Source organism: Pseudophryne corroboree, chromosome 3, assembly GCF_028390025.1.
Source record: "Pseudophryne corroboree isolate aPseCor3 chromosome 3, aPseCor3.hap2, whole genome shotgun sequence".
Classification (NCBI taxonomy): domain Eukaryota; kingdom Metazoa; phylum Chordata; class Amphibia; order Anura; family Myobatrachidae; genus Pseudophryne; species Pseudophryne corroboree.
Genome location: NC_086446.1, coordinates 271876844 through 271901604, shown reverse-complemented (window position 1 = coordinate 271901604; position 24761 = coordinate 271876844). Strand labels below are relative to the sequence as shown.

The following is a 24761-nucleotide window of genomic DNA, read 5'->3' as shown; positions in this document are numbered from 1 at the left end:
TGGGGATTATACCAAAGCTCCCAAACGGGCGGGAGAGTGCGGATGACTCTGCAGCACCGAATGAGAGAACTCCAGGTCCTCCTTTGCCAGGGTATCAAATTTGTAAAATTTTACAAACGTGTTCTCCCCCGACCACGTAGCTGCTCGGCAGAGTTGTAATGCCGAGACCCCTCGGGCAGCCGCCCAAGATGAGCCCACCTTCCTTGTGGAGTGGGCTTTTACAGTTTTAGGCTGTGGCAGGCCTGCCACAGAATGTGCAAGTTGAATTGTGTTACAAATCCAACGAGCAATCGACTGCTTAGAAGCAGGTGCGCCCAACTTGTTGGGTGCATACAATATAAACAGCGAGTCAGATTTTCTGACTCCAGCCGTCCTTGCAATGTATATTTTTAAGGCTCTGACAACGTCCAACAACTTGGAGTCCTCCAAGTCGCTAGTGGCCGCAGGCACCACAATAGGTTGGTTCAGATGAAATGCTGATACCACTTTAGGGAGAAAATGCGGACGAGTCCGCAGTTCTGCCCTATCCGAATGGAAGATTAGATAAGGACTTTTATAAGATAAAGCCGCCAATTCAGATACTCTCCTGGCAGAGGCCAGGGCTAGTAACATAGTCACTTTCAATGTGAGATATTTCAAATCCACCTTTTTCAATGGTTCAAACCAATGGGATTTGAGGAAATCTAAAACTACATTTAGATCCCACGGTGCCACCGGAGGCACCACAGGAGGCTGTATATGCAGTACTCCCTTGACAAAAGTCTGGACCTCAGGGACAGAGGCCAATTCTTTTTGGAAGAATATTGACAGGGCCGAAATTTGAACCTTAATGGATCCCAATTTGAGACCCATAGATAATCCTGATTGCAGGAAATGTAGGAAACGACCCAGTTGGAATTCCTCCGTCGGAACCCTCCGATCCTCGCACCACGCTACATATTTTCGCCAAATGCGGTGATAATGTTTCACGGTGACTTCCTTCCGTGCCTTAATCAAGGTAGGAATGACTTCTTCTGGAATGCCTTTCCCTTTTAGGATCTGGCGTTCAACCGCCATGCCGTCAAACGCAGCCGCGGTAAGTCTTGAAAAAGACAGGGACCCTGCTGTAGCAGGTCCCTTCTCAGAGGTAGAGGCCACGGTTCGTCCGTGAGCATCTCTTGAAGTTCCGGATACCAAGTCCTTCTCGGCCAATCCGGAACCACTAGTATTGTTCTTACTCTTCTTTGCCGTATGATCTTCAATACCTTTGGTATGAGCGGCAGAGGAGGAAACACATACACTGACTGGTACACCCAAGGAGTTACCAGTGCGTCCACAGCTATTGCCTGTGGATCTCTTGACCTGGCGCAATATTTGTCCAGTTTCTTGTTGAGGCGAGACGCCATCATGTCTACAATTGGTCTTTCCCAACGGTCTATTAACATGTTGAAGACTTCTGGATGTAGACCCCACTCTCCCGGATGAAGGTCGTGTCTGCTGAGGAAGTCTGCTTCCCAGTTGTCCACGCCCGGGATGAACACTGCTGACAGTGCTATCACGTGATTCTCCGCCCAGCGAAGAATCTTGGCAGCTTCTGCCATTGCACTCCTGCTTCTTGTGCCGCCCTGCCTGTTTACATGGGCGACCGCCGTGATGTTGTCCGACTGAATCAACACCGGCTTTCCTTGCAGGAGAAGTTCCGCCTGGCTTAGAGCATTGTAGATTGCTCTTAGTTCCAGAATGTTTATGTGAAGAGACTTTTCCAGACTCGTCCATACTCCCTGGAAGTTTCTTCCTTGTGTGACTGCTCCCCAGCCTCTCAGGCTGGCGTCCGTGGTCACCAGGATCCAATCCTGAATGCCGAATCTGCGGCCTTCTAATAGGTGAGCCTTCTGCAACCACCACAGAAGTGACACCCTTGTCTTTGGTGACAGGGTTATTCGCAGGTGCATCTGCAGATGCGACCCTGACCATTTGTCCAACAGATCCCTTTGGAATATTCTTGCATGGAATCTGCCGAATGGAATTGCTTCGTAAGAAGCCACCATTTTTCCCAGGACTCTTGTGCATTGATGTACTGACACTTTTCCTGGTTTTAGGAGGTTCCTGACCAGATCGGATAACTCCTTGGCTTTTTCCTCTGGAAGGAAAACCTTTTTCTGAACCGTGTCCAGAATCATTCCTAGGAACAGCAGACGAGTTGTCGGGATTAAATGGGATTTTGGAATATTCAGAATCCACCCGTGTTGTCTTAGCACCTCTTGAGATAGTGCTAAAGCTGTCTCCAGCTGTTCTCTGGACCTTGCCCTTATTAGGAGATCGTCCAAGTATGGGATAACTAATACGCCTTTTCTTCGAAGAAGAATCATCATCTCGGCCATTACCTTGGTAAAGACCCGAGGCGCCGTGGACAATCCGAACGGCAGCGTCTGAAACTGATAGTGACAGTTTTGAACAATGAACCTGAGGTACCCCTGGTGTGCGGGGTAAATCGGAACGTGTAGATACGCATCCTTGATGTCCAAGGATACCATAAAGTCCCCTTCTTCCAGGTTCGCTATCACTGCTCTGAGTGACTCCATCTTGAACTTGAACTTTTTTATGTAGAGGTTCAAGGACTTCAGATTTAGAATAGGCCTTACCGAGCCATCCGGCTTCGGTACCACAAATAGAGTGGAATAATACCCCTTTCCTTGTTGTAATAGGGGTACTTTGACTATCACCTGCTGAGCGTACAGCTTGTGAATGGCTTCCAACACCCTCTCCCTTTCGGAAGAGACGGTTGGTAAGGCAGACTTCAGGAAACGATGAGGAGGATCCGTCTCTAATTCCAACCTGTACCCCTGAGATATTATCTGCAGGATCCAGGGGTCTACCTGCGAGTGAGCCCACTGCGCGCTGTAATTTTTGAGACGGCCCCCCACTGTCCCCGAGTCCGCTTGAGAGGCCCCAGCGTCATGCTGAGGTTTTTGCAGGAGCCGGGGAGGGCTTCTGTTCCTGGGAAGGAGCTGCCTGTTGGTGTCTCTTCCCTCTTCCTCTGCCTCGTGGCAGGTACGACAAGCCCTTTGCTCTCTTATTTTTGTAGGAGCGAAAAGGCTGCGGTTGAAAGGTCGGTGCCTTTCTCTGTTGGGGAGTGACTTGAGGTAAAAAAGTGGATTTCCCGGCAGTAGCCGTGGCCACCAAGTCTGATAGACCAACTCCAAATAACTCCTCCCCTTTATACGGCAAAACCTCCATGTGACGTTTTGAATCCGCATCGCCTGTCCACTGTCGTGTCCATAAGGCTCTTCTGGCTGAAATGGACATAGCACTCACCCGAGATGCCAGTGTGCAAATATCCCTCTGTGCATCACGCATATAGATAAATGCATCCTTTATTTGTTCTAACGACAGTAAAACATTGTCCCTATCTAGGGTATCAATATTTTCAATCAGGGATTCTGACCAAACTACTCCAGCACTGCACATCCAGGCAGTTGCTATAGCTGGTCGTAGTATAACACCTGCATGTGTGTATATATTCTTTTGAATAACTTCCATCTTTCTATCTGATGGATCCTTAAGTGCGGCCGTCTCAGGAGAGGGTAACGCCACTTGTTTGGATAAGCGTGTGAGCGCCTTGTCCACCTTAGGGGGTGTTTCCCAGCGCGCCCTAACCTCTGGCGGGAAAGGGTATAATGCCAATAACTTTTTTGAAATTATCAACTTTTTATCAGGAGCAACCCACGCTTCATCACACACGTCATTTAATTCTTCTGATTCAGGAAAAACTGTTTGTAGTTTTTTCACACCATACATAATACCCTGTTTTACGGTATCTGTAGTATCAGCTAAATGTAACGTCTCCTTCATTGCCAAAATCATATAACGTGTGGCCCTACTGGAAAATACGTTTGAATTTCTACCGTCGTCACTGGAATCAGTGCCCGTGTCTGGGTCTGTGTCGACCGACTGAGGCAAAGGGCGTTTTACAGCCCCTGACGGTGTTTGAGGCGCCTGGACAGGCATTAATTGATTGTCCGGCCGCCTCATGTCCTCAACTGACTGTTTAAGGGAAGATAAACCATCACGTAATTCCACAAATAAAGGCATCCATTCTGGTGTCGACCCCCTGGGGGGTGACATCTGCATATTTGGCAATTGCTCCGCCTCCACACCAATATCGTCCTCATACATGTCGACACCACGTACCGACACACACCGCAAACTCACAGGGAATGCTCTAATGAAGACAGGACCCACTAGCCCTTTTGGGGAGACAGAGGGAGAGTCTGCCAGCACACACCACAAAGCGCTATATATACAAGGGATATCCTTATATTAAGTGCTCCCTTATAGCTGCTTTAATATATATATATATAGCCATTAATGTGCCCCCCCTCTCTGTTTTACCCTGTTTCTGTAGTGCAGTGCAGGGGAGAGACCTGGGAGCCGTTCTGACCAGCGGAGCTGTGACAGAAAATGGCGCCGTGTGCTGAGGAGATAGGCCCCGCCCCTTTTTCGGCGGGTTCTTCTCCCGCTATTTTTCCAGTCAGGCAGGGGTTAAATATCTCCATATAGCCCCTATGGGCTATATGTGAGGTATTTTTAGCCTTGTATAAGGTTTATATTTGCCTCTCAGAGCGCCCCCCCCCAGCGCTCTGCACCCTCAGTGACTGCCCAGTGAAGTGTGCTGAGAGGAAAATGGCGCACAGCTGCAGTGCTGTGCGCTACCTTATGAAGACTGAGGAGTCTTCAGCCGCCGGTTTCCGGACCTCTTCACGCTTCAGCATCTGCAAGGGGGTCGGCGGCGCGGCTCCGGGACCGGACTCCACGGCTGGGCCTGTGTTCGATCCCTCTGGAGCTAATGGTGTCCAGTAGCCAAGCAGCAAATCCACTCTGCATGCAGGTGAGTTTACTACTTTCCCCCTAAGTCCCACGTTGCAGTGATCCTGTTGCCAGCAGGACTCACTGTAAAGAAAAAAACCTAAACTAAACTTTCTCTAAGCAGCTCTTTAGGAGAGCCACCTAGATTGCACCCTTCTCGTTCGGGCACAAAATCTAACTGGAGTCTGGAGGAGGGTCATAGGGGGAGGAGCCAGTGCACACCACCTGACCTAGTAAAGCTTTACTTTTTTGTGCCCTGTCTCCTGCGGAGCCGCTATCCCCCATGGTCCTTTCAGGAACCCCAGCATCCACTTAGGACGATAGAGAAAAACAATTTAACTGCAGTGGGCACTGATATCAACTACCCTGCTCTGTAGAAGAGGCTGGGTAGGATGCAGCACTTGTATAACCTGCTATGTGGTAGAGGTATACAGGGAGATTCTGCCCACCGCTCTAATGATGGCTGCCCAGCATCTCTCTGTGAAGGAGGATGAGGGAGGAGCAGCTCAGGGCGGGAAGACCGCTGTGGAATGGTGCCCTGGGCTGGGGGAGGGGCTGCTGGCAAAGCGCTGACCTCCACTCTGCTGAATGTCACCATCAGTTCTCCTGGCCTGTGTCCCCAGCGCTAGTGTACCATAACAGCCCTGGTGGACTAGTGCATTAGTGCATTAAGAACACTTAATGGTTTGGGAGCACCTCTCCCTAGGTCAGCGGTAAATGGACTGCGCAATATGCAGGTCCCTTTAGCGGGAACCCATCTTACCCATACCCCAGTGATCTGGTTGCAGTCCAGCGTGCATCTGCGCCACTGAGAGTGAAGGTTGAGCCAGGGGTCCCGCCAAAATCACACACCCAGTTGTGGCGTCACAGACCAGTTGGGGTGTTGCAGCATTAGTGCTGGCTTCCTTTGGACTGACAGACGCGGATTGCTCATTGAAAAAGTAGAATTTTTTTTAGAAAAAACTGAAAGCTTGGGCTGCAGTGTGCAGCCCTTGTTCAGTGTGACCAGCTCCATGCTGGCGCCAGAAAAAACTGATGTACCTGAGCATGGTGTATGAAGGCAGAGGTCTCCACCAGATCATACCCCAAGGTTAACCCTGTGGAGAGCACAGACTCCAAAGAAGAAAAATAAAAGATCCTGTAGATAGTGTAGTGATGGTAAATTAAAAAAGTTACTCAAAATATAGTATTTCCTGTTGCAGGGAGCGCCCATGTTGATGGTGGGCTCCATCCAGTCACTGTGTGTACAGTAAATAACCTGGCTAAAATGCATCCATTATGTGGAAATATGAATTCAATTGAGGCAGCATATCCAAGTCTTTGGCATCATTTTATAAAAGTAAACTAAAGGTAAGATATCCTTAAAATATTTATTGAATGTACCTTTATTTGGAGCTCGGTTATGTTCTGCGCTAACTGACAAATCTTTCCCGACCCCTCTCTTCTCTCTGCCCCCTTCCCCCAGTCTTTAGATTTTTAAATTGCTTTCGGGTTTGTTATTATTTTCACTGTTTTGTATTTTCTTCGTATTTTGAGGGTTATACATTTCTAAACGCCACATTCACAATATGGGCTTGACATATGATCTCCAATAGCATAACCCTACAATGGCTCTGCTGTAGACACCTATAATGTCCTTTTGATGATTTTTCTCAGACACATTATACTTTGTGGTTATTTTTGGGTCTTCTAATTTGATACATTTCCTATAAGACTCATAAATAGCCGCTTGTTGAGCTTGTATTACTGTTTAACTTTTGAACCTGGTGAACTACATGAGCACATTATTATTGGTCCTTATTTGACCTATGCTTCTAGACACATTGGGGGTCATTCCGAGATGATCATAGCTGTGCTAAATTTAGCACAGCTACGATCATCACACTGACATGCGGGGGGGAACGCCAAGCACAGGGCTATACCGCCCCGCATGAGACTGCCGGCCTCCCACCGCAGAAGTGCAAAGGCATTGCACAGCAGCGATGCCATTGCACTTCAAGAGTAGCTCCCGACAAGCACAGCTTTAGCGTGCTGGCGGGAGCTACTCACCGCTCCCGGGTCCGCAGCGGCTGCGTGTGACGTCACGCAGCCACTACGGCCCACCCCCCGTTCAGTCTGGCCACGCCTGCATTGGCCGGACCGCGCCCACGAAAGTGTCCAAACGCCGCCGTTGTGGTCCCCCACCCAGCGACCGCCTCTGCCTGTCAATCAGGCAGAGGCGATCGTAGCAGCCCGACGGCCGTCTGGCATTCACCGGCGCAGTTCTGACCCATTCGCACCGTTGCGATAAACTACAGCGTGCGATCGGGTCAGAATGACCCCCCATTCTTCCTTGTGTCCCAATGTAACTGTCTATTTGTTTGTTTATGATGCTGAATTCTTATATTAGAAACCAATAAAAACTGTGTTTGAAAAAAAAATATTTATTGAATGACAAATGCAATATATTTTAATATGCATTTGCGGTATACTGTACCTAAACACTACAAAAATATCAAAATATTAAAACAGACACTGTAATGTAAAACAGGCCTCCACCCATACCCAAAAAAAACCTAAGAACCAAAATAAAAATAGAGCAGTGAGATAATGTATAAAGCATCAACCTGCAGCAAACTTATGTTTAAACTAGTTATGGACATTTTCTTTAGCATTTCAGGATTTATTCATATTGTTAATTGAAATAATTAATATAATGGCCTTTCACGAGAATGACAGTATTTTCTCAGAAGGTAGGGACGAGAACCAAAAGAAAATCTAGGTCTAGAGAGAAGTGGAAACAGGAGGGGCAAAAATGTAAGCATTACATCAAAGTCCAGGGATTCCACCCATTTCTAACTAACCTTCCATTAACTAAAAACTTTTCACCTTTTTCTCCTAAAATACTGCATGATTAAGGAGGGAATATTAATCAGCACAGTAGGCCCTGTTCAATTGCATAAAAAAAAAAAAAAAACACAATTAGACGGAGGAGGGGAATTTAATTGTAGGTGAACATTTTTCACGGCTCAAAACAGGCGGTAGCCTCCTGCTTTAACGGCCGGAGCTATTCACTTACACACCCATACATGTTAACACACAGAATCTGTGAAAAGTTCACGGACCTATGTGTTAACAGGTTATTGAGAACAGGTTAACAAATTGGTTATTAGGTTGCTTATTTTTTTTTGTTTTGTTCCCAAGAGCACCCCCCCCCCCCCCCCGAGTTTGCTGAGGCTCGTGAACCCCCCAGAGATATGAAAACTCTCGTTAATATAAGAAATGAAGACCACCAGCTCTGTGCAAAACTCAAGTTTTTTAAATCTGCCTACAGAAAATAAATGGGTGTAGCGCCACGCTATCTATTCTCCCTCCAGGGTATGTCGGTATGCCGGCGGTCGGGATTCCGGCGCCGGTATGGTGGTCACCGGGAGCCTGGCCGCCGGCAACCTGAAGACCACCCCACATAAATATTGTACATAGCGCTGCAAGGCTGGCCAAACCAGTGCACCTACTCCACCTGATCAGGAATTCCCCTCACATCACCCACCGTGTCTCCGCAGTCTGTACATAGGGGTAATTCCGACCTGATCGTTCACTAGCGTTTTTTGCAGCGCTGCGATCAGGTCAGAACTGTGTATGCGCCGCAATGTGCAGGCGCGTCGCACAGGTACAAAGTGGATCGCCGCTCATCGATGGGTTTGTGTGAAGAATACATTCGCACGGGCAATCGCAAGGAGACAGGAAGAAGTAGTTTGTGGGTGGCAACTGACCGTTTTCTGGGAGTGGTTGGAAAAACGCAGGCGTGTCCAAGCGTTTGCAGGGCGGGTGTCTGACATCAATTCTGGTCCTGAACAGGCTGAAGTGATCGCAGCGGCTGAGTAAGTTCTGGGCTATTCAGAGACTGCGGAAGATCTGTTTGTACAGCTCTGCTACACATGCGTTCGCACACTTGCAAAGTGAAAAAATACACTCCCCTATGGGCGGCGACTATTTGATTGCAGCAGTGCAAAAATCCCCTAGCGAGCGATTAGGTCTGAATTACCCCCATAGTGCTTATCTACAAACGCCACCATCTCCCCTGTAATCCAATGTGCTTGGTAGAAGTCCATATGTACCTATACCAAAGCGGATGTCATGCTCCATTTTAGCCATTTTGCTGTTTACAAAATCCCTCTAGTATGGGAAACTAATTAAATGTCTGAAAGCAGTAAATCCTCACTAAATGAGAGAGACAATATTTGTACGTAATCTGAAACAGACAGTATGGCTGTAAACACAGGGCCTCATTTTAAGGGGATCCGGTCTCTAGGTCGACAGTAACTATGTCAATAGGGTCTCTAGGTCGACAGGTCAAAATGAGTTTTTCACCATTTGTTTTCTTTTTTTGAACTTTTTCATACTTAACGATCCACACGGACTACGATTGGGAATAGTAACCTGTGCCGAGCGCAGCAGTAGCTGAGCGAGGCACCTTGCCCAAAGCATGGCGAGCGACGCGAGGGGACACGGTGCACTAATTTGGGTTCCCAGTCACTGTGTGGAGAAAACTTCACCAAAAAAACATTAAAAACTCATGTCGACCTTTTGACCTGTCGACCTAGGGACCCTGTTGTCCAATAGTGGTCGACCTAGTTACTGTCAACCTTCCATACCACACCCATTTTAAGTTGGTCAAAAGTCCATTGGGAAGATGTAATAAGCCTTGGAGAGAGGTAAAGTACCAGCCAATCAGCTCCTAACTGCCAAGTTACAGGCTGTTTGAAAAATGGCAGCTAGGAGCTGGTTGGTATTATAGTATCATGGAACTCCTGTGCAGCCCTGAGCCATCGGCCGTCACTGCCAGTAACAGAGCTGTCCCTGCTGCGAAGATAGAGCAACAACAAATGCAGTTGTCGAAATTGATACAGTAGCTGCAAGTTTTGGAACTGACCATTAATACATCTCCCCCACATATCAGCGTGTAATCTTTTAGATAGCAGCGCAGATATAGACAGGGACGCACAGCACCCTGTCACCTTGCACGCACAGTTACAGTAATACATGGGGGAGGGGGGATGGGACGTGCGCTGACACCGCAGGGTGCCGTGTCAGCGCACGTCCCATCCTGCCTCCCCCCCCCCCCCCCCCAATATTAACCCCTTTTTACATCTACTCCTTTATTACTCTCCAAGGCTAAGTACATCTGCCCCCGCCTATGTGAAATGCATTCATAGAAATAGAGATCTTGACATTTTGGCTCCTTGCAGCGGAAGGGCAATAAAGTGACATTTATGTGTGAGGGAGAGCATGCAAGTTGCAAGAATCTTAAGAAACAGTATGTCATTTTGCAAGTAGTATATAAGCCTGGTGCAAGTTCAATAAACCTAAAAATGCATAGCACTGAATGAGTGTGTCCACAAGTGATCAGTAGGGCCAACAATCACTCAAACACAAACAAGAATGGTTTTTATTTCATTAAAACTGGATTACAAAGAAAGGTTTTCAGTAGACTATGGGCCTGATTCAGAGATGTAGGCAAACGCATTTCAGCTGCCAATGTGTACGCAGTATTAAATGCTGCAGCTGCCAGGACTGTATTGAGGTGCCCAGCGGCTGTGTACAAAGATGTCACTTGCAGATCAGTTATTAAGCTTCATAGTAGCCCTATGGCTGTGCAGCATGGCCGCAGGAAGCAGGCCGAGACATACCCAGACACACTCCTTGTCAATCACTATACGACTAAATCCTCTCTGCGACCACCATGGCACCTGCGCAGTGTGACTCAGACGAAATTTAGTTTGTGTACAACTCTGAATCAGGCCTTACAGATGTACCCACACTCATCTTTGCTGCAAAGCGGCATGCTGCAACATAGCTTGCTGCATGGCATGACAGGTTGTGACTATTCGCAGCCGGCGATTGCTCCAATAAATCATAACGGAATTAATGGAGCAATCGCCCAATGCAAACAGTCACAGACTGATGCACCATGCCGCATCACAGCAAGATGAGCATGGGTACATCTGCATGTCATGGAAGATGGCAAATATTTGCCTGCTTTATTTACCAATTAACCGTTTAACAGTTACACACAGAGTAGCCCAAGTTACTTTGTCTCTGCTGCTTGCAGAGTCTCTAAAATTATAATAATGACTCGCGGATTTTTGCTTCAGATGCATCTATATGTTCTATTTTAGGTTGCATATATCTTAAGATACTGTATGTGCAACAGACATAAAAACCCAAATGCTGCATTTTGATTAGTCGTTCAAGACAACTTTATATCCAACTCTAAGGGAAGCCCACAGTTTACGCTCAGGGGTAAATGTATGAAGCAGTGATAAGTGTGGAGAAGTGAGCCAGTGGAGAAATTGCCCATGGCAACCAATCGGCATTGAAGTAACATTTATCATTTGCATACTATAAAATTATACAGAGCAGCTGATTGGTCGCCATGGCAAACTTCTCCACTCTTAACATTGCTTCATACATTTACCCCTCAGTGAGGGAACGGACAGACACAGGGGTCTATTCATGAAGCAGAGAAAAGTCTGGAGTAGTGAGCCAGTGGACAAGTTGCCCACGGCAACCAGTCAGCATTGAAGTAACATTTATAATTTGCATACTATACAATTGTACAGAGCAGCTGATTGGTCGCCATGGGCAACTTCTCCACAGGCTCACTTCTCCACTGTTGTCACTGCTTCATGAATAGACCCCACAGTCTCTGTACTGTTAATATGTTTTCTTACTAGAGTATACAGAAACTGTGTCAGTCCTGTCCATCTCGCAATCAGACTATTGTGACTATATTATACTCAGTATGCCAGATAAAGGACAGATGTAGTTTCTGAACAGTGATGCAGACAGAATACCCTTCCTGCACCAGTCATTGTATGAGCAACCTCTGTACACACAGGGCCTGATTTACTGAGCAGCATTTATACAGTAAAAAAAAACACCAAAAAAACTAATTTTCAGCAATTCTCCGAATAGCTTTAAAAACAGCAGTTTTATTAACGACAAATCTGTGTGGGTTTATACATTTGCCGTTTTTAGAGCCGCTGGGAAAATCAGTTAAAAAAAATGCCGCTCAATAAAATCCTGCCCACAGTGTGTGTTACACAACTGCATTCTCTCCCGCTGTGGTCTCTGTGCTCACCGACTATCTCTGATGTCACTCTAAAGCTGGGTACATGCTAGACGATATTTTGAATGATTTGCCCGATTCTGACAGATCGGAATGACAAATAGTTCAAATCGCCCACTGTGTGCCCTCCTGTGACAACATCCGTTACAGCTTCAAGGCGGGCCTACATGCTCAATCTGAAGATGTGGCTGACAGTCCCATGCTTTCGGATGCAGATGGATGTAGCGGAGAAACGATAGATCGTGCGGCCGTTAACCAGATTGTTCAGTGTGTGTAGGGACCGCAGAATAAATAGTGAGAAAGACATCACAATTGCACAGCTATAGTGGGTATTCCCACCGTGAGACTAACAAGGCATTAGATCTGCATATTGGCAGTACAACAGCATTTTTTCTATACTGCGTTACACTGACACACTGTCAGGTCATTAGAAGGCTCGGTATTCACAGTGCAAGACTCATAGGATAGCTGTAGTCTTTGTACATAAAACGTGGGACGTACAGTATGGTTGTGTACCCACAACGCTGCCCTGACAGTACAGTTGTAGATTATACACACAGTACAACATGAATCTTTGAAACTTGTCTTTCTCTGAAGAATTGGAGCACAAATGTCATCTTCATTGACGATTTAATACCATAGAAAGCAATCCACCATACAGAATATAAAAATACCAGCCCAGTGACACTTGACAGGCACATATGTACGCACACAACGGACGATGGAGAAGGAGCATAAGCTGTTCACACACACATATTGCAGAGTTTGAGTGGGGGGGGGGGGGGGGGGGGGGGGGAGCAGTAATAAGGGGACAGTGCTCGTCATCTCCCATAGATTTTTACCCCTCCCCCAATACATGGAATTATCAGTCCTCTTTTTTGTCTGTCTCATCCTTTTGGTCTTCAGATGCATTCCTCGGCTGCTCCTCGTATCTGGAAGAAAGGGTGGCAAATTATAATGTACCTAACAAAGCATCCTGCCCACTCATTGCCACCTAAACCCCACCAAACCATCCAAGGACAACATGTAGTAGAAACTGGTCCCTACACCAACTCATAGCTTACAATCACTATTCAAGGGACAGTAACATTTGAAAGGACAAGGTCCAATACATAAAACATATTTTAACATTCACAAATGTAAGTGTAAACATTCCAGTAAACAGACAGAGGAAAGCGGACGATCACTAAATCAATTCATGTATCCCTAGCTGATAAAATGTTTGCATGATCTTGCTCTGATGTCTTATGGTTGATAACCACTTACAAAATCTGTTTTTAAAGAGAAAATACTATCTGAAGTAGAACCCAACTGAATTTAACAAAGTGACCTGGATAGGACCTGCACCACCCTAAAGATCCAATAAACTCTGAAGATTTTTACAATTAGGCTCTGTAAAACATTAACAGCCACAGACTTCAATGTAATTGGGTACCATCAGAGGTTGTTCGGGAAGGACAGGAAATAGTTTTGAGAGTATGAAAGTTCTTGCACTTTTAAGCTACAATAGGCTTGACCCTTTTCCACTACTGAAAACAGCAATGTTGAAAACCGCTTGTTACAAGAATTGTACTTAAGCCCAAAGGAAGCAGAGATAAACAGTAATATACGTTTGTTAAACATTAGCTGTATATTAGAATGGACAACTGCCCATTTTTTTTATTTGCTTGTAATATTATCTATGCATTGCATTGGCTATAGAGCTATACTTAGGTTGGACACAGCAGAACTCATTATCAGGCCTGAACAGACCTAGTATAGGAGGAAACGTGGACCCAGATATTACGATGTTCATAGAGAAAGTCATTCCTCTTCACTTTTTACCTCTCTTGGGAAAAGGGTGTGAATCTAATGAAGCTCACCAAGCTGCAAACATTGGGGGTAATTCCAAGTTGATCGCAGCAGGAAAATTTTTAGCAGTTGGGCAAAACCATGTGCACTGGGGGGGGGGGCAGATTTAACATGTGCAGAGAGAGTTAGATTTGGGTGTGGTGTGCTCAATCTGCAATCTAATTTGCAGTGTAAAAATAAAGCAGCCAGTATTTACCCTGCACAGAAACAAAATAACCCACCCAAATCTAACTATCTCTGCACATGTTATATCTGCCCCCCCCTGCAGTGCACATGGTTTTGCCCAACTGCTAAAATAATTTCCTGCTGCGATCAACTTGGAATTACCCCCATTGCCAAGAATTCTGGTAGCCGCACAGTGCTCATTTTCCTGCACACCTCTATGGGCTGTGAGGGGTAACTGGCAATATTATTGTCCATCAGGTGCTGGAGCTTCAACTGTCCCCACTGCGCTGACTGCAGACATCACCAACAATTATATTCCCCCCTAATGTGTCTAAAGAATTTGCACCAAGATAAATCTGCATTTACTTATTATAATAACATGTAATGTAGTGAGTTCAGCTCTACTGTCTGCACTCAATACCACCAACCAAGGGTTTGCCTTAACGTCATTTGTTTTGCAACTAATATCTTGTGCAATCAGCTAGTTTGAGCTTATGGGTCAATCCAATTCCCCACTAAGGGTGTAAGGTGCTGTTGTCACGGTGTGAAGACACTGGCAATGGAACCCAAACTAACATCCCTCGTGGCCCCTTTATGTGCATGACTCGCAGATTTTTGCTTGCAGCCCTATGGGTATGCAAACAAAAACCACAAGTCATTGGTACCATAAGTGTGGCATAGCTTTACACTTATTTGGACTCACAAAAACTTTGTAGGGAATAGGAATGACCTCTAAGGATGGTTCCTCCTTTTTTGGTGGTTCCAAAAAAGCCACAGTCAGGAAAAGGGAGTGAAAAAAACAAAAACAAAACCCAAAACCCCCAAAGAACCCCCCCCCCCCCCCCACCTCCATAAAAAAAAGCAACTCTGCACATAAAATAGAACCAAGATCTGAAATAAGGTTATATCATTTTGTGATGTCACTATTAGTTCTTTCATATTCAGTAACTTCAGAAGCTATCAAATTATCATAAATGAAGTGATCTATGGGATTCTGGGGCAGATGTATTAACCCAGGGCTGGCCAAACCGGTCCTCGAGATCTACCAACAGTTCATATTTTCCAGGCCTCCTGGAATCTGTAGAACTGTCAGTTAGGAATGAATGCAGCACATCTTAATTAGTAATGACTACACCTGTGCACTAGCCAGGTGGTCTGGAAAATGTGAACTGTTGGTAGATCTCGAGGACCGGTTTGGCCAGCTCTGTATTAACCTGAAGAAGGCATAAGGAAGTGATAAACCAGTGATATGTGCAAGGAGATAAATGCACCAGCCAATCAGAACCTAACTGTCAATTTGCATATTGTAGCTCATTGGCTGGTCTGTTTATCACTTTGCACTTATCACTGGTTTATCACTTCCTTATGCCTTCTCCAGGTTAATACATCTGCCCCTCTGTTCTAAGTGCACCTGTTTGCCTTCAGCCAATAGAGGCAGCTATTGTGTGGGTATTCAGCCTATCAATGTTAATCATAGAACTACCCATTCTAAGGAACACTGGTTCACCGCACCTCTGTCAGTATGCAATAAGTTTCATTTACAGGTAATCTAATTTCTGCACTGGTTAGTTAGTGTCCATTCCACCGTGTGAGTGTAAGCTGTAGTTCCATATAGACTGTAGGAAAAATTACCAAGCACAATAATTATCCCTCCACCAGCGGAGAGATAGTCTTTTATTCCAGCAGCACTTGCCCATTATTTTGGAGAGGCTAGGAGCTGTGTACTTGAAAAGGAAATCCCTCATCCACTACATGGCATTGTGGAATCCGTGCTATGTGTCACCTATAATGTAAAATTAGTCATAACATCCAATCCATGGCGTTAGCGTCCACTGGATACATGTAATAATAGGATTATGACAGAAGAGTAAGAGTTTATTGGATGGCAGGTGGGTAGGGGCTCTTGGCTGGAGGTGGGTAGCACTTGTCCATATGCATACATGAGTGGGACCCTTCACATGGAGCTGGGGTTGAGCTGCCGCCTGCGGCGGGGGGAACAAGGTTTTTGTTGCATGGATTCAGCCAGGCTAGCAGGAGATCCAGAGACCACCGGAAAGTGAGATAGGCGTGGAGTGTGAGGTAGAATTTCCGCAGAGGACTCATAGCTGTTGGAGAGTTGAGGGTAGGAGGGATACAGCAAGAGTAATGTACAGGAAGGGAATAGGTTTAGGTGTGAGGGGGTGTCGGGAATTGGGACACAGTCACATATACAAAATAGGTTAATGGAAAGGGACAAACAAACACAAACACACACACACACACACACACACACACACACACACACACACACACAGAGGAAGAGGTATAGATATGGCCAAAAACAGAAGAGTACATAGGAGGGGGATGAAATGTGGCCACAGGCAAAAGAGGTGTGCAGGGAAGGGAAGAGACATGGCCATACATACAGTATGTGAATAGGTAGGGGACAAGAGGTGACCACAAAAACAGGAAAAAGACATGTCAGGGACAAGACACGGACACACACACGTAAGAATGGTAGAGTTAGGGGACAGGCATGGCCATAGAGAAAAGGGGAACAGGTAAGAAGTATTTATAGACAAGAATAGGCGGATGGGATACAATGCAGTTCCACACATTGGAGGGTAAGACAGTGTACAAAAAATTATCAGAAACAGACAACAAAAGGACAGGGAATGAACCAGCAATGTAAAGTCAGAATAGAAAAGAAAAGGGTAGAGAATTTAAAATGGAGTGGAATGTGCAAATGACAGTAACAAAGGCAGCAGCAATATGTGGGGCAGGAGCAGTACAAAATAGGAACAATACAATGGAACATAATGAGGGGTGGAAGCAGGTGAGTAAAAAGAAACAAAAAGGTAAAATAGAAAATAAATGTAGAGCGGGGAAAGATGTGGGTAGAGAAAAAGAAAGAAGAGAAGAAAAAAAAAAGGAGGTAGAAACATGTGAAGAAAGTTTCCAAGACTGCCCCTACAACTCTACTCTACACCCCCTCCCCACATGCAGCCTTCCCTGCAAGGCTTACTCACCTGAACATCTCTGTGATCTCTCCTTTTACCAGCGCCACAAGCAGAGGAAATCCGATACAGGCTGGGACTAGATAAAGGAGCGCCGGCTGTGCAACAACAGACAACACACAACTCGGGTAAGTAGAAATATTGGCATTTATTCAATAACATACTGTAACCTTGAACAACCAATGAAAATAAGATTTTACTTACCGGTAAATCTATTTCTCGTAGTCCGTAGAGGATGCTGGGGACTCCGTAAGGACCATGGGGAATAGACGGGCTCCGCAGGAGATAGGGCACTTTAAGAAAGACTTTGGATTCTGGGTGTGCACTGGCTCCTCCCTCTATGCCCCTCCAGACCTCAGTTAGGGAAACTGTGCCCGGAGGAGACGGACAGTACGGGGAAAGGATTTTAGTTAATCTAAGGGCAAGATTTATACCAGCCACACCAATCACACCGTACAACCTGTGATAACTATCCAGTTAACAGCATGAACAACATAGCCTAGGTTCAAACCGATAAAGCTATAACATAACCCTTACTTAAGCAATAACTATATACAAGTATTGCAGAAGAAGTCCGCACTTGGGACGGGCGCCCAGCATCCACTACGGACTACGAGAAATAGATTTACCGGTAAGTAAAATCCTATTTTCTCTAACGTCCTAGAGGATGCTGGGGACTCCGTAAGGACCATGGGGATTATACCAAAACTCCCAAACGGGCGGGAGAGTGCGGATGACTGCAGCACCAATTGAGCAAACAGGAGGTCCTCCTCAGCCAGCGTATCAAACTTATAGAACTTTGCAAAAGTGTTTGATCCCGACCAAGTAGCAGCTCGGCACAGCTGTAGTGCCGAGACCCCTCGGGCAGCCGCCCAAAAAGAGCCCACTTTCCTAGTGGAATGGTCTTGACCGATTTAGGTAACGGCAATCCTGCCGTAGAATGCGCCTGCTGAATCGTGTTACAGAGCCAGCGAGCAATAGTCTGCTTTGAAGCAGAGTCACCAATCTTGTTGGCTGCATACAGGACAAACAGTGCTTCTGTTTTCCTGACCCTAGCCGTTCTGGCTACATACATTTTCAAAACCCTGACCACATCAAGGGACTGAATCCTCCAAGTCATGTGTAGCCACAGGTACCACAATAGGTTGGTTCATATGAAAGGATGAAACCACTTTTGGCAGGAACTGAGGACGGGTCTGCAATTCTGCTCTATCCATATGGAAAACCAGATAGGGGCTTTTATGTGACAAAGCCGCTAATTCCGACACTCGCCTAGCTGAAGCCAAGGCTAATAACATGACCACTTTCCAGGTGAGATATTTCAACTCCACCGTCTTAAGTGGTTCACACCAGTGTGACTTAAGGAAACTTAACACCACGTTAAGGTCCCAAAACGCCACCGGAAGGTACAAAAGGAGGCTGAATATGCAGTACTCCCTTCACAAACGTTTGTACTTCAGGGAGAGAAGCCAACTCCTTCTGAAAGAAAATGGACAAGGCCGAAATCTGAACCCTAATTTTAGGCCCAAATTCACTCCAGTTTGTAGGAAGCGAAGGAAACGGCCCAGATGGAATTCTTCCGTAGGAGCATTCCTGGCCTCACACCAAGAGACATATTTTCGCCATATACGGTGATAATGTTTAGACGTCACGTCCTTCCTAGCCTTTATCAGCGTAGGAATGACCTCAACCGGAATGCCTTTTTTCGCTAGGATCCAGCGTTCAACCGCCATGCCGTCAAACGCAGCCTCGGTAAGTCTTGGAACAGACATGGCCCCTGTTGCAACAGGTCCTGTCTTAGAGGAAGAGGCCACGGATCTTCTGTAAGCATTTCCTGCAGATCCGGATACCAGGTCCTTCGTGGCCAATCTGGAACAATGAGGATTGTTCTCACTCCTCTTTTTCTTATTATTCTCAATACCTTGGGTATGAGAGGAAGAAGAGGAAATACATAGACTGACTGGAACACCCACGGTGTCACAAGGGCGTCTACCGCTACCGCCTGAGGGTCTCTTGACCTGGCGCAATACCTCTGTAGCTTTTTGTTGAGGCGGGACGCCATCATCTCTATCTGTGGCAATCCCCACCGACTTGCAATCTGTGCGAAGACTTCCTGATGAAGTCCCCACTCTCTAGGATGTAGGTCGTGTCTGCTGAGTAAGTCTGCTTCCCAGCTGTCCACTCCCGGAATGAACACTGCTGACAGTGCGCTTACATGATTCTCCGCCCAGCGAAGAATTCTGGTGGCTTCCGCCATCGCCACTCTGCTCCTTGTGCCGCCTTGGCGGTTTACATGAGCTACTGCCGTGACGTTGTCTGACTGGATCAGAACCGGTTGGTCGCGAAGTAAGGTCTCCGCTTGACGTAGGGCGTTGTATATGGCCCTTAGTTCCAAGATGTTGATGTGAAGACCAGGCTCTGGACTTGACCAAAGACCTTGGAAATTTCTTCCCTGTGTGACTGCTCCCCAACCTCGAAGACTCGCGTCCCTGGTCACCAGGATCCAGTCCTGAATGCCGAACCTGCGGCCCTATAGAAGGTGAGCACTCTGCAGCCACCACAGGAGAGATACCCTGGCCCTGGGGGATAGGGTGATCAACTGATGAATCTGTAGATGTGACCCGGACCACTTGTCCAGTAGGTCCCATTTGAAAGTCCTTGCATGGAACCTTCCGAAGGGAATGTCTTTCCCTGGACTCGAGTGCAGTGATGCACTGACACCTGTCTTGGTTTCAATAGGTTCCTGACCAGAGTCATGAGTTCCTGGGCCTTCTCTATCTGAAGGTAAACCCATTTCTGGTTCGTATCCAGAATCATACCCAAGAAGGGCAGACGAGTCATAGGAACCAACTGTGACTTCGGGATATTGAGAATCCAGCCGTGTTGCTGTGACACCTTCAGCGAAAGTGACACGCTGTTCAACAACTGCTCTTTTGATCTCGCCCTTATCAGGAGATCGTCCAAGTATGGGATAACTGTGACTCCTTGCTTGCGTAGGAGCACCATCATTTGCGCCAATTACCCTGAAATTGGTAATGACAATACTGTACCGCAATTCTCCGGTACGCCTGATGGGGTGGATAAATGGGAACATGAAGGTATGCAGCCTTTATGTCTAGCTACACCCTAAAATCCCCCCCTTCCAGGCTGGCGAGTATCGTTCTGAGCGATTCCACTTTAAATTTGAACCTTTTCCAGTATAGGTTCAGAGATTTTAATTTTAAAATAGGTCTGACCGAACCGTACGGTTTCGGGACAACAGCCAAGGTTGAGTAATATCCCCTTCCTTGTTGCAGGAGGGGAACCTTGAGCACCACCTGTTGGAGATACAATGTGTGAATTGTATTTGATATTATCCCCCTTTCTGGGGGAGAAGCCGGTAGGTCCGATAAGGAAAACTGGCGAGGAGGCACCTTTCGAATTCCAGCTTGTAACCCTGAGAAACAATTTTTATTGCCCCGGGATACACCTGTGAGTGAATTCAGATGTGGCTGAAGAGTCGAAGACGCGCTCCCACTGGGACGTACTCCCTTAGCGGAGCTCCAGCGTCATGCGGTGGATGTAGTAGAGGCCGGGGAGGACTTCTGTTCCTGGGAACTATCTGTGCCCTGACTTCTGGTAAGAAAGGACGCTCCTCGTACTTTCTTGTTTTTCTGCGACGAAAAACACGCCATTTGAGAATGTCGTGCTTTCTTAGGCTGTGAGGAAATATAAGACAAAAGATCCGAATCACCAGCTATAGCTGTGGAGACCAGGTCCGAGAGCCCTTCTCCACACAATTCCTCTGCCTTGTAAGGTAAAACCTCCATATGCCCCTTTTAGTCGGCATCACCTGTCCATTGTATGTTCCACAGGACACGTCTAGCAGAAATCGACATAGCGTTGACTCTAGAACTCAGTAGACTAATGTCTCTTTGGGCATGTCTTATATACAAGACAGCATTATATATATATATATATATATATATATATATATATATATATATATATATATATATATATATACAATAAGAATTTACTTACCGATAATTCTATTTCTCGTAGTCCGTAGTGGATGCTGGGGACTCCGTCAGGACCATGGGAATAGCGGCTCCGCAGGAGACAGGGCACAAAAATAAAGCTTTAGGATTAGGTGGTGTGTACTGGCTCCTCCCCCTATGACCCTCCTCCAAGCCTCAGTTAGGATACTGTGCCCGGACGTGCGTACACAATAAGGAAGGATATTGAATCCCGGGTAAGACTCATACCAGCCACACCAATCACACCGTATAACTTGTGATCTGAACCCAGTTAACAGTATGACAAACGTAGGAGCCTCTGAACAGACGGCTCACAACAATAACAACCCGAATTTGTTTGTAACAATAACTATGTACAAGTATTGCAGACAATCCGCACTTGGGATGGGCGCCCAGCATCCACTACGGACTACGAGAAATAGAATTATCGGTAAGTAAATTCTTATTTTCTCTAACGTCCTAAGTGGATGCTGGGGACTCCGTCAGGACCATGGGGATTATACCAAAGCTCCTAAACGGGCGGGAGAGTGCGGATGACTCTGCAGCACCGAATGAGAGAACTCAAGGTCCTCCTCAGCCAGGGTATCAAATTTGTAGAATTTTGCAAACGTGTTTGCCCCTGACCAAGTAGCAGCTCGGCAGAGTTGTAATGCCGAGACCCCCCGGGCAGCCGCCCAGGATGAGCCCACTTTCCTTGTGGAATGGGCCTTGACAGATTTAGGTTGTGGCAAGCCTGCCACAGAATGTGCAAGTTGAATTGTGCTACAAATCCAACGAGCAATCGTCTGCTTAGAAGCAGGAGCACCCATCTTGTTGGGTGCATACAATATAAACAGTGAGTCAGACTTTCTGACTCCCGCCGTTCTTGAAATATATATTTTCAATGCCCTGACCACGTCCAACAACTTGGAATCCTCCAAATCGTTAGTAGCCGCAGGCACCACAATAGGCTGGTTCAGGTGAAACGCTGACACCACCTTAGGCAGAAAATGAGGACGCGTCCGCAGTTCTGCCCTGTCCGTATGGAAAATCAGATATGGGCTCTTATATGATAAAGCCGCCAATTCTGATACTCTCCTGGCTGAAGCCAGGGCCAGTAGCATGGTTACTTTCCATGTAAGATACTTCAACTCCACCGATTTGAGCGGCTCAAACCAATGGGATTTGAGAAAATCCAAGACTACATTAAGATCCCACGGTGCCACTGGGGGCACAACCGGGGGCTGTATATGTAGTACTCCTTTTACAAAAGTCTGGACTTCAGGAACTGAAGCCAATTCTTTCTGGAAGAAAATCGACAGGGCCGAAATTTGAACCTTAATGGACCCCAATTTGAGGCCCATAGACAATCCTGTTTGCAGGAAATGTAGGAATCGACCCAGTTGAAATTCCTCCGTGAGGGCCTTCCTGGCCTCACACCACGCAACATATTTTCTCCAAATGCGGTGATAATGTTGTGCAGTCACCTCCTTCCTGGCTTTTACCAGTGTAGGAATGACCTCTTCCGGAATGCCTTTTTCCCTTAGAATTCGGCGTTCAACCGCCATGCCGTCAAACGCAGCCGCGGTAAGTCTTGGAATAGACACGGTCCCTGCTGAAGCAGGTCCCGTCTTAGAGGTAGAGGCCACGGATCCTCCGTGAGCATCTCTTGAAGTTCCGGGTACCAAGTTCTTCTTGGCCAATCCGGAGCCACTAGTATCGTTCTTACTCCCTTTTGCCGTATAATTCTCAGTACTTTTGGTATGAGAGGCAGAGGAGGGAACACATACACTGACTGGAACACCCACGGTGTTACCAGAGCGTCCACAGCTATTGCCTGAGGGTCTCTTGACCTGGCGCAATACCTGTCCAGTTTTTTGTTGAGGCGGGACGCCATCATATCCACCATTGGTTTTTCCCAACGGTTCACAATCATGTGGAAGACTTCTGGATGAAGTCCCCACTCTCCCGGGTGTAGATCGTGTCTGCTGAGGAAGTCTGCTTCCCAGTTGTCCACTCCCGGAATGAATACTGCTGACAGTGCTATCACATGATCTTCCGCCCAGCGAAAAATCCTTGCAGCTTCTGCCATTGCTGTCTTGCTTCTTGTGCCGCCCTGTCTGTTTACGTGGGCGACTGCCGTGATGTTGTCCGACTGGATCAACACCGGCTGACCCTGAAGCAGGGGTTTTGCCAGACTTAGAGCATTGTAAATCGCTCTTAGCTCCAGTATATTTATGTGAAGAGACATCTCCAGGCTTGACCATACTCCCTGGAAGTTTCTTCCCTGTGTGACCGCTCCCCAGCCTCTCAGACTGGCATCCGTGGTCACCAGGACCCAGTCCTGTATGCCGAATCTGCGGCCCTCTAACAGATGAGCACTCTGCAACCACCACAGAAGAGACACCCTTGTCCGTGGCGATAAGGTTATCCGCTGATGCATCTGCAGATGTGATCCGGACCATTTGTCCAGCAGATCCCACTGAAAAGTTTGTGCGTGGAATCTGCCGAATGGAATCGCTTCGTAAGAAGCCACCATCTTTCCCAGGACTCTTGTGCATTGATGCACAGACACTTTCCCTGGTTTTAGGAGGTTCCTGACAAGTTCGGATAACTCCCTGGCTTTCTCCTCCGGAAGAAACACCTTTTTCTGAACCGTGTCCAGAATCATTCCCAGGAACAGCAGACGTGTCGTCGGGGTCAACTGAGATTTTGGAAAATTCAGAATCCACCCGTGTTGTTGCAGCACTAGTCGGGTTAGTGCTACTCCGTCCTCCAGCTGTTCTCTGGACCTTGCCCTTATCCGGAGATCGTCCAAGTAAGGGATAATTAATACGCCTCTTCTTCGCAGAAGAATCATCATTTCGGCCATTACCTTGGTAAAGACCCGAGGTGCCGTGGACAATCCAAACGGCAGCGTCTGAAACTGATAATGACAGTTTTGCACCACGAACCTGAGGTACCCTTGATGTGAAGGGCAAATTGGGACATGCAGGTAAGCATCCTTTATGTCCAGGGACACCATAAAGTCCCCTTCTTCCAGATTCGCTATCACTGCTCTGAGTGACTCCATCTTGAACTTGAATTTTTGTATGTACAGGTTCAAAGATTTCAGATTTAGAATAGGTCTTACCGAGCCGTCCGGCTTCGGTACCACAAATAGCATGGAGTAATACCCCTTTCCCTGTTGTAGGAGGGGTACCTTGACTATCACCTGCTGAGAAAACAGCTTGTGAATGGCTTCCAATACCGTCGCCCTGTCTGAGGGAGACGTTGGCAAAGCAGACTTTAGGAACCTGCGAGGGGGAGACTTCTTGAATTCCAACCTGTAACCCTGAGATACTACCTGCAGGATCCAGGGGTCCACCTGTGAGCAAGCCCACTGTGCGCTGAAATTCTTGAGTCGACCCCCCACCGCTCCTGAGTCCGCTTGTAAGGCCCCAGCGTCATGCTGAGGGCTTTGCAGAACCCTGAGAGGGCTTCTGTTCCTGGGCAGGGGCTGCTTGCTGCCCTCTCTTACCCCTTCCTCTGCCCCGAGGCAGATATGACTGTCCTTTTGTCCGCTTGTTCTTATAGGACCGAAAGGACTGCGGCTGAAAAGACGGTGTCTTTTTCTGTTGGGAGGGGGTCTGAGGTAAAAAGGTGGATTTTCCGGCCGTTGCCGTGGCCACCAGATCCGATAGACCGACGCCAAATAATTCCTCCCCTTTATACGGCAATACTTCCATATGTCGTTTGGAATCCGCATCCCCTGACCACTGTCGCGTCCATAAACTCCTTCTGGCAGATATGGAC

The 24761-nt window shown here is 46.9% G+C and overlaps 2 protein-coding genes across 4 annotated transcripts in view; both read right to left on the bottom strand.

Annotated features, from left to right (window-relative positions):
• The window catches only part of LOC135055262 (cytochrome c oxidase subunit 4 isoform 2, mitochondrial), a 178739-nt gene extending 168952 nt beyond the window's left edge, over positions 1 to 9787 (bottom strand). For both annotated transcript variants that reach the window (XM_063959098.1, XM_063959102.1), the window contains exon 1: positions 9669 to 9787. In XM_063959098.1, coding sequence (XP_063815168.1) covers positions 9669 to 9779 — 111 coding nt within the window. In that variant the 5' untranslated portion in view covers positions 9780 to 9787. The remainder of the gene's footprint in view (positions 1 to 9668) is intronic.
• Positions 9788 to 12569: 2782 nt separating this feature from the next.
• The window catches only part of HM13 (histocompatibility minor 13), an 81816-nt gene continuing 69624 nt past the window's right edge, over positions 12570 to 24761 (bottom strand). The window contains exons 11-13 of one of the 2 annotated variants that reach the window (XM_063959094.1): positions 16981 to 17066; positions 15913 to 16077; positions 12570 to 12888 (exon numbers count right to left, since the gene is read on the bottom strand). In XM_063959094.1, the coding sequence (XP_063815164.1) occupies positions 15927 to 16077; positions 16981 to 17066 (237 nt within the window). In that variant the 3' untranslated portion in view covers positions 12570 to 12888; positions 15913 to 15926. The remainder of the gene's footprint in view (positions 12889 to 15912; positions 16078 to 16980; positions 17067 to 24761) is intronic. The other variant, XM_063959095.1, reaches the window with a different exon arrangement.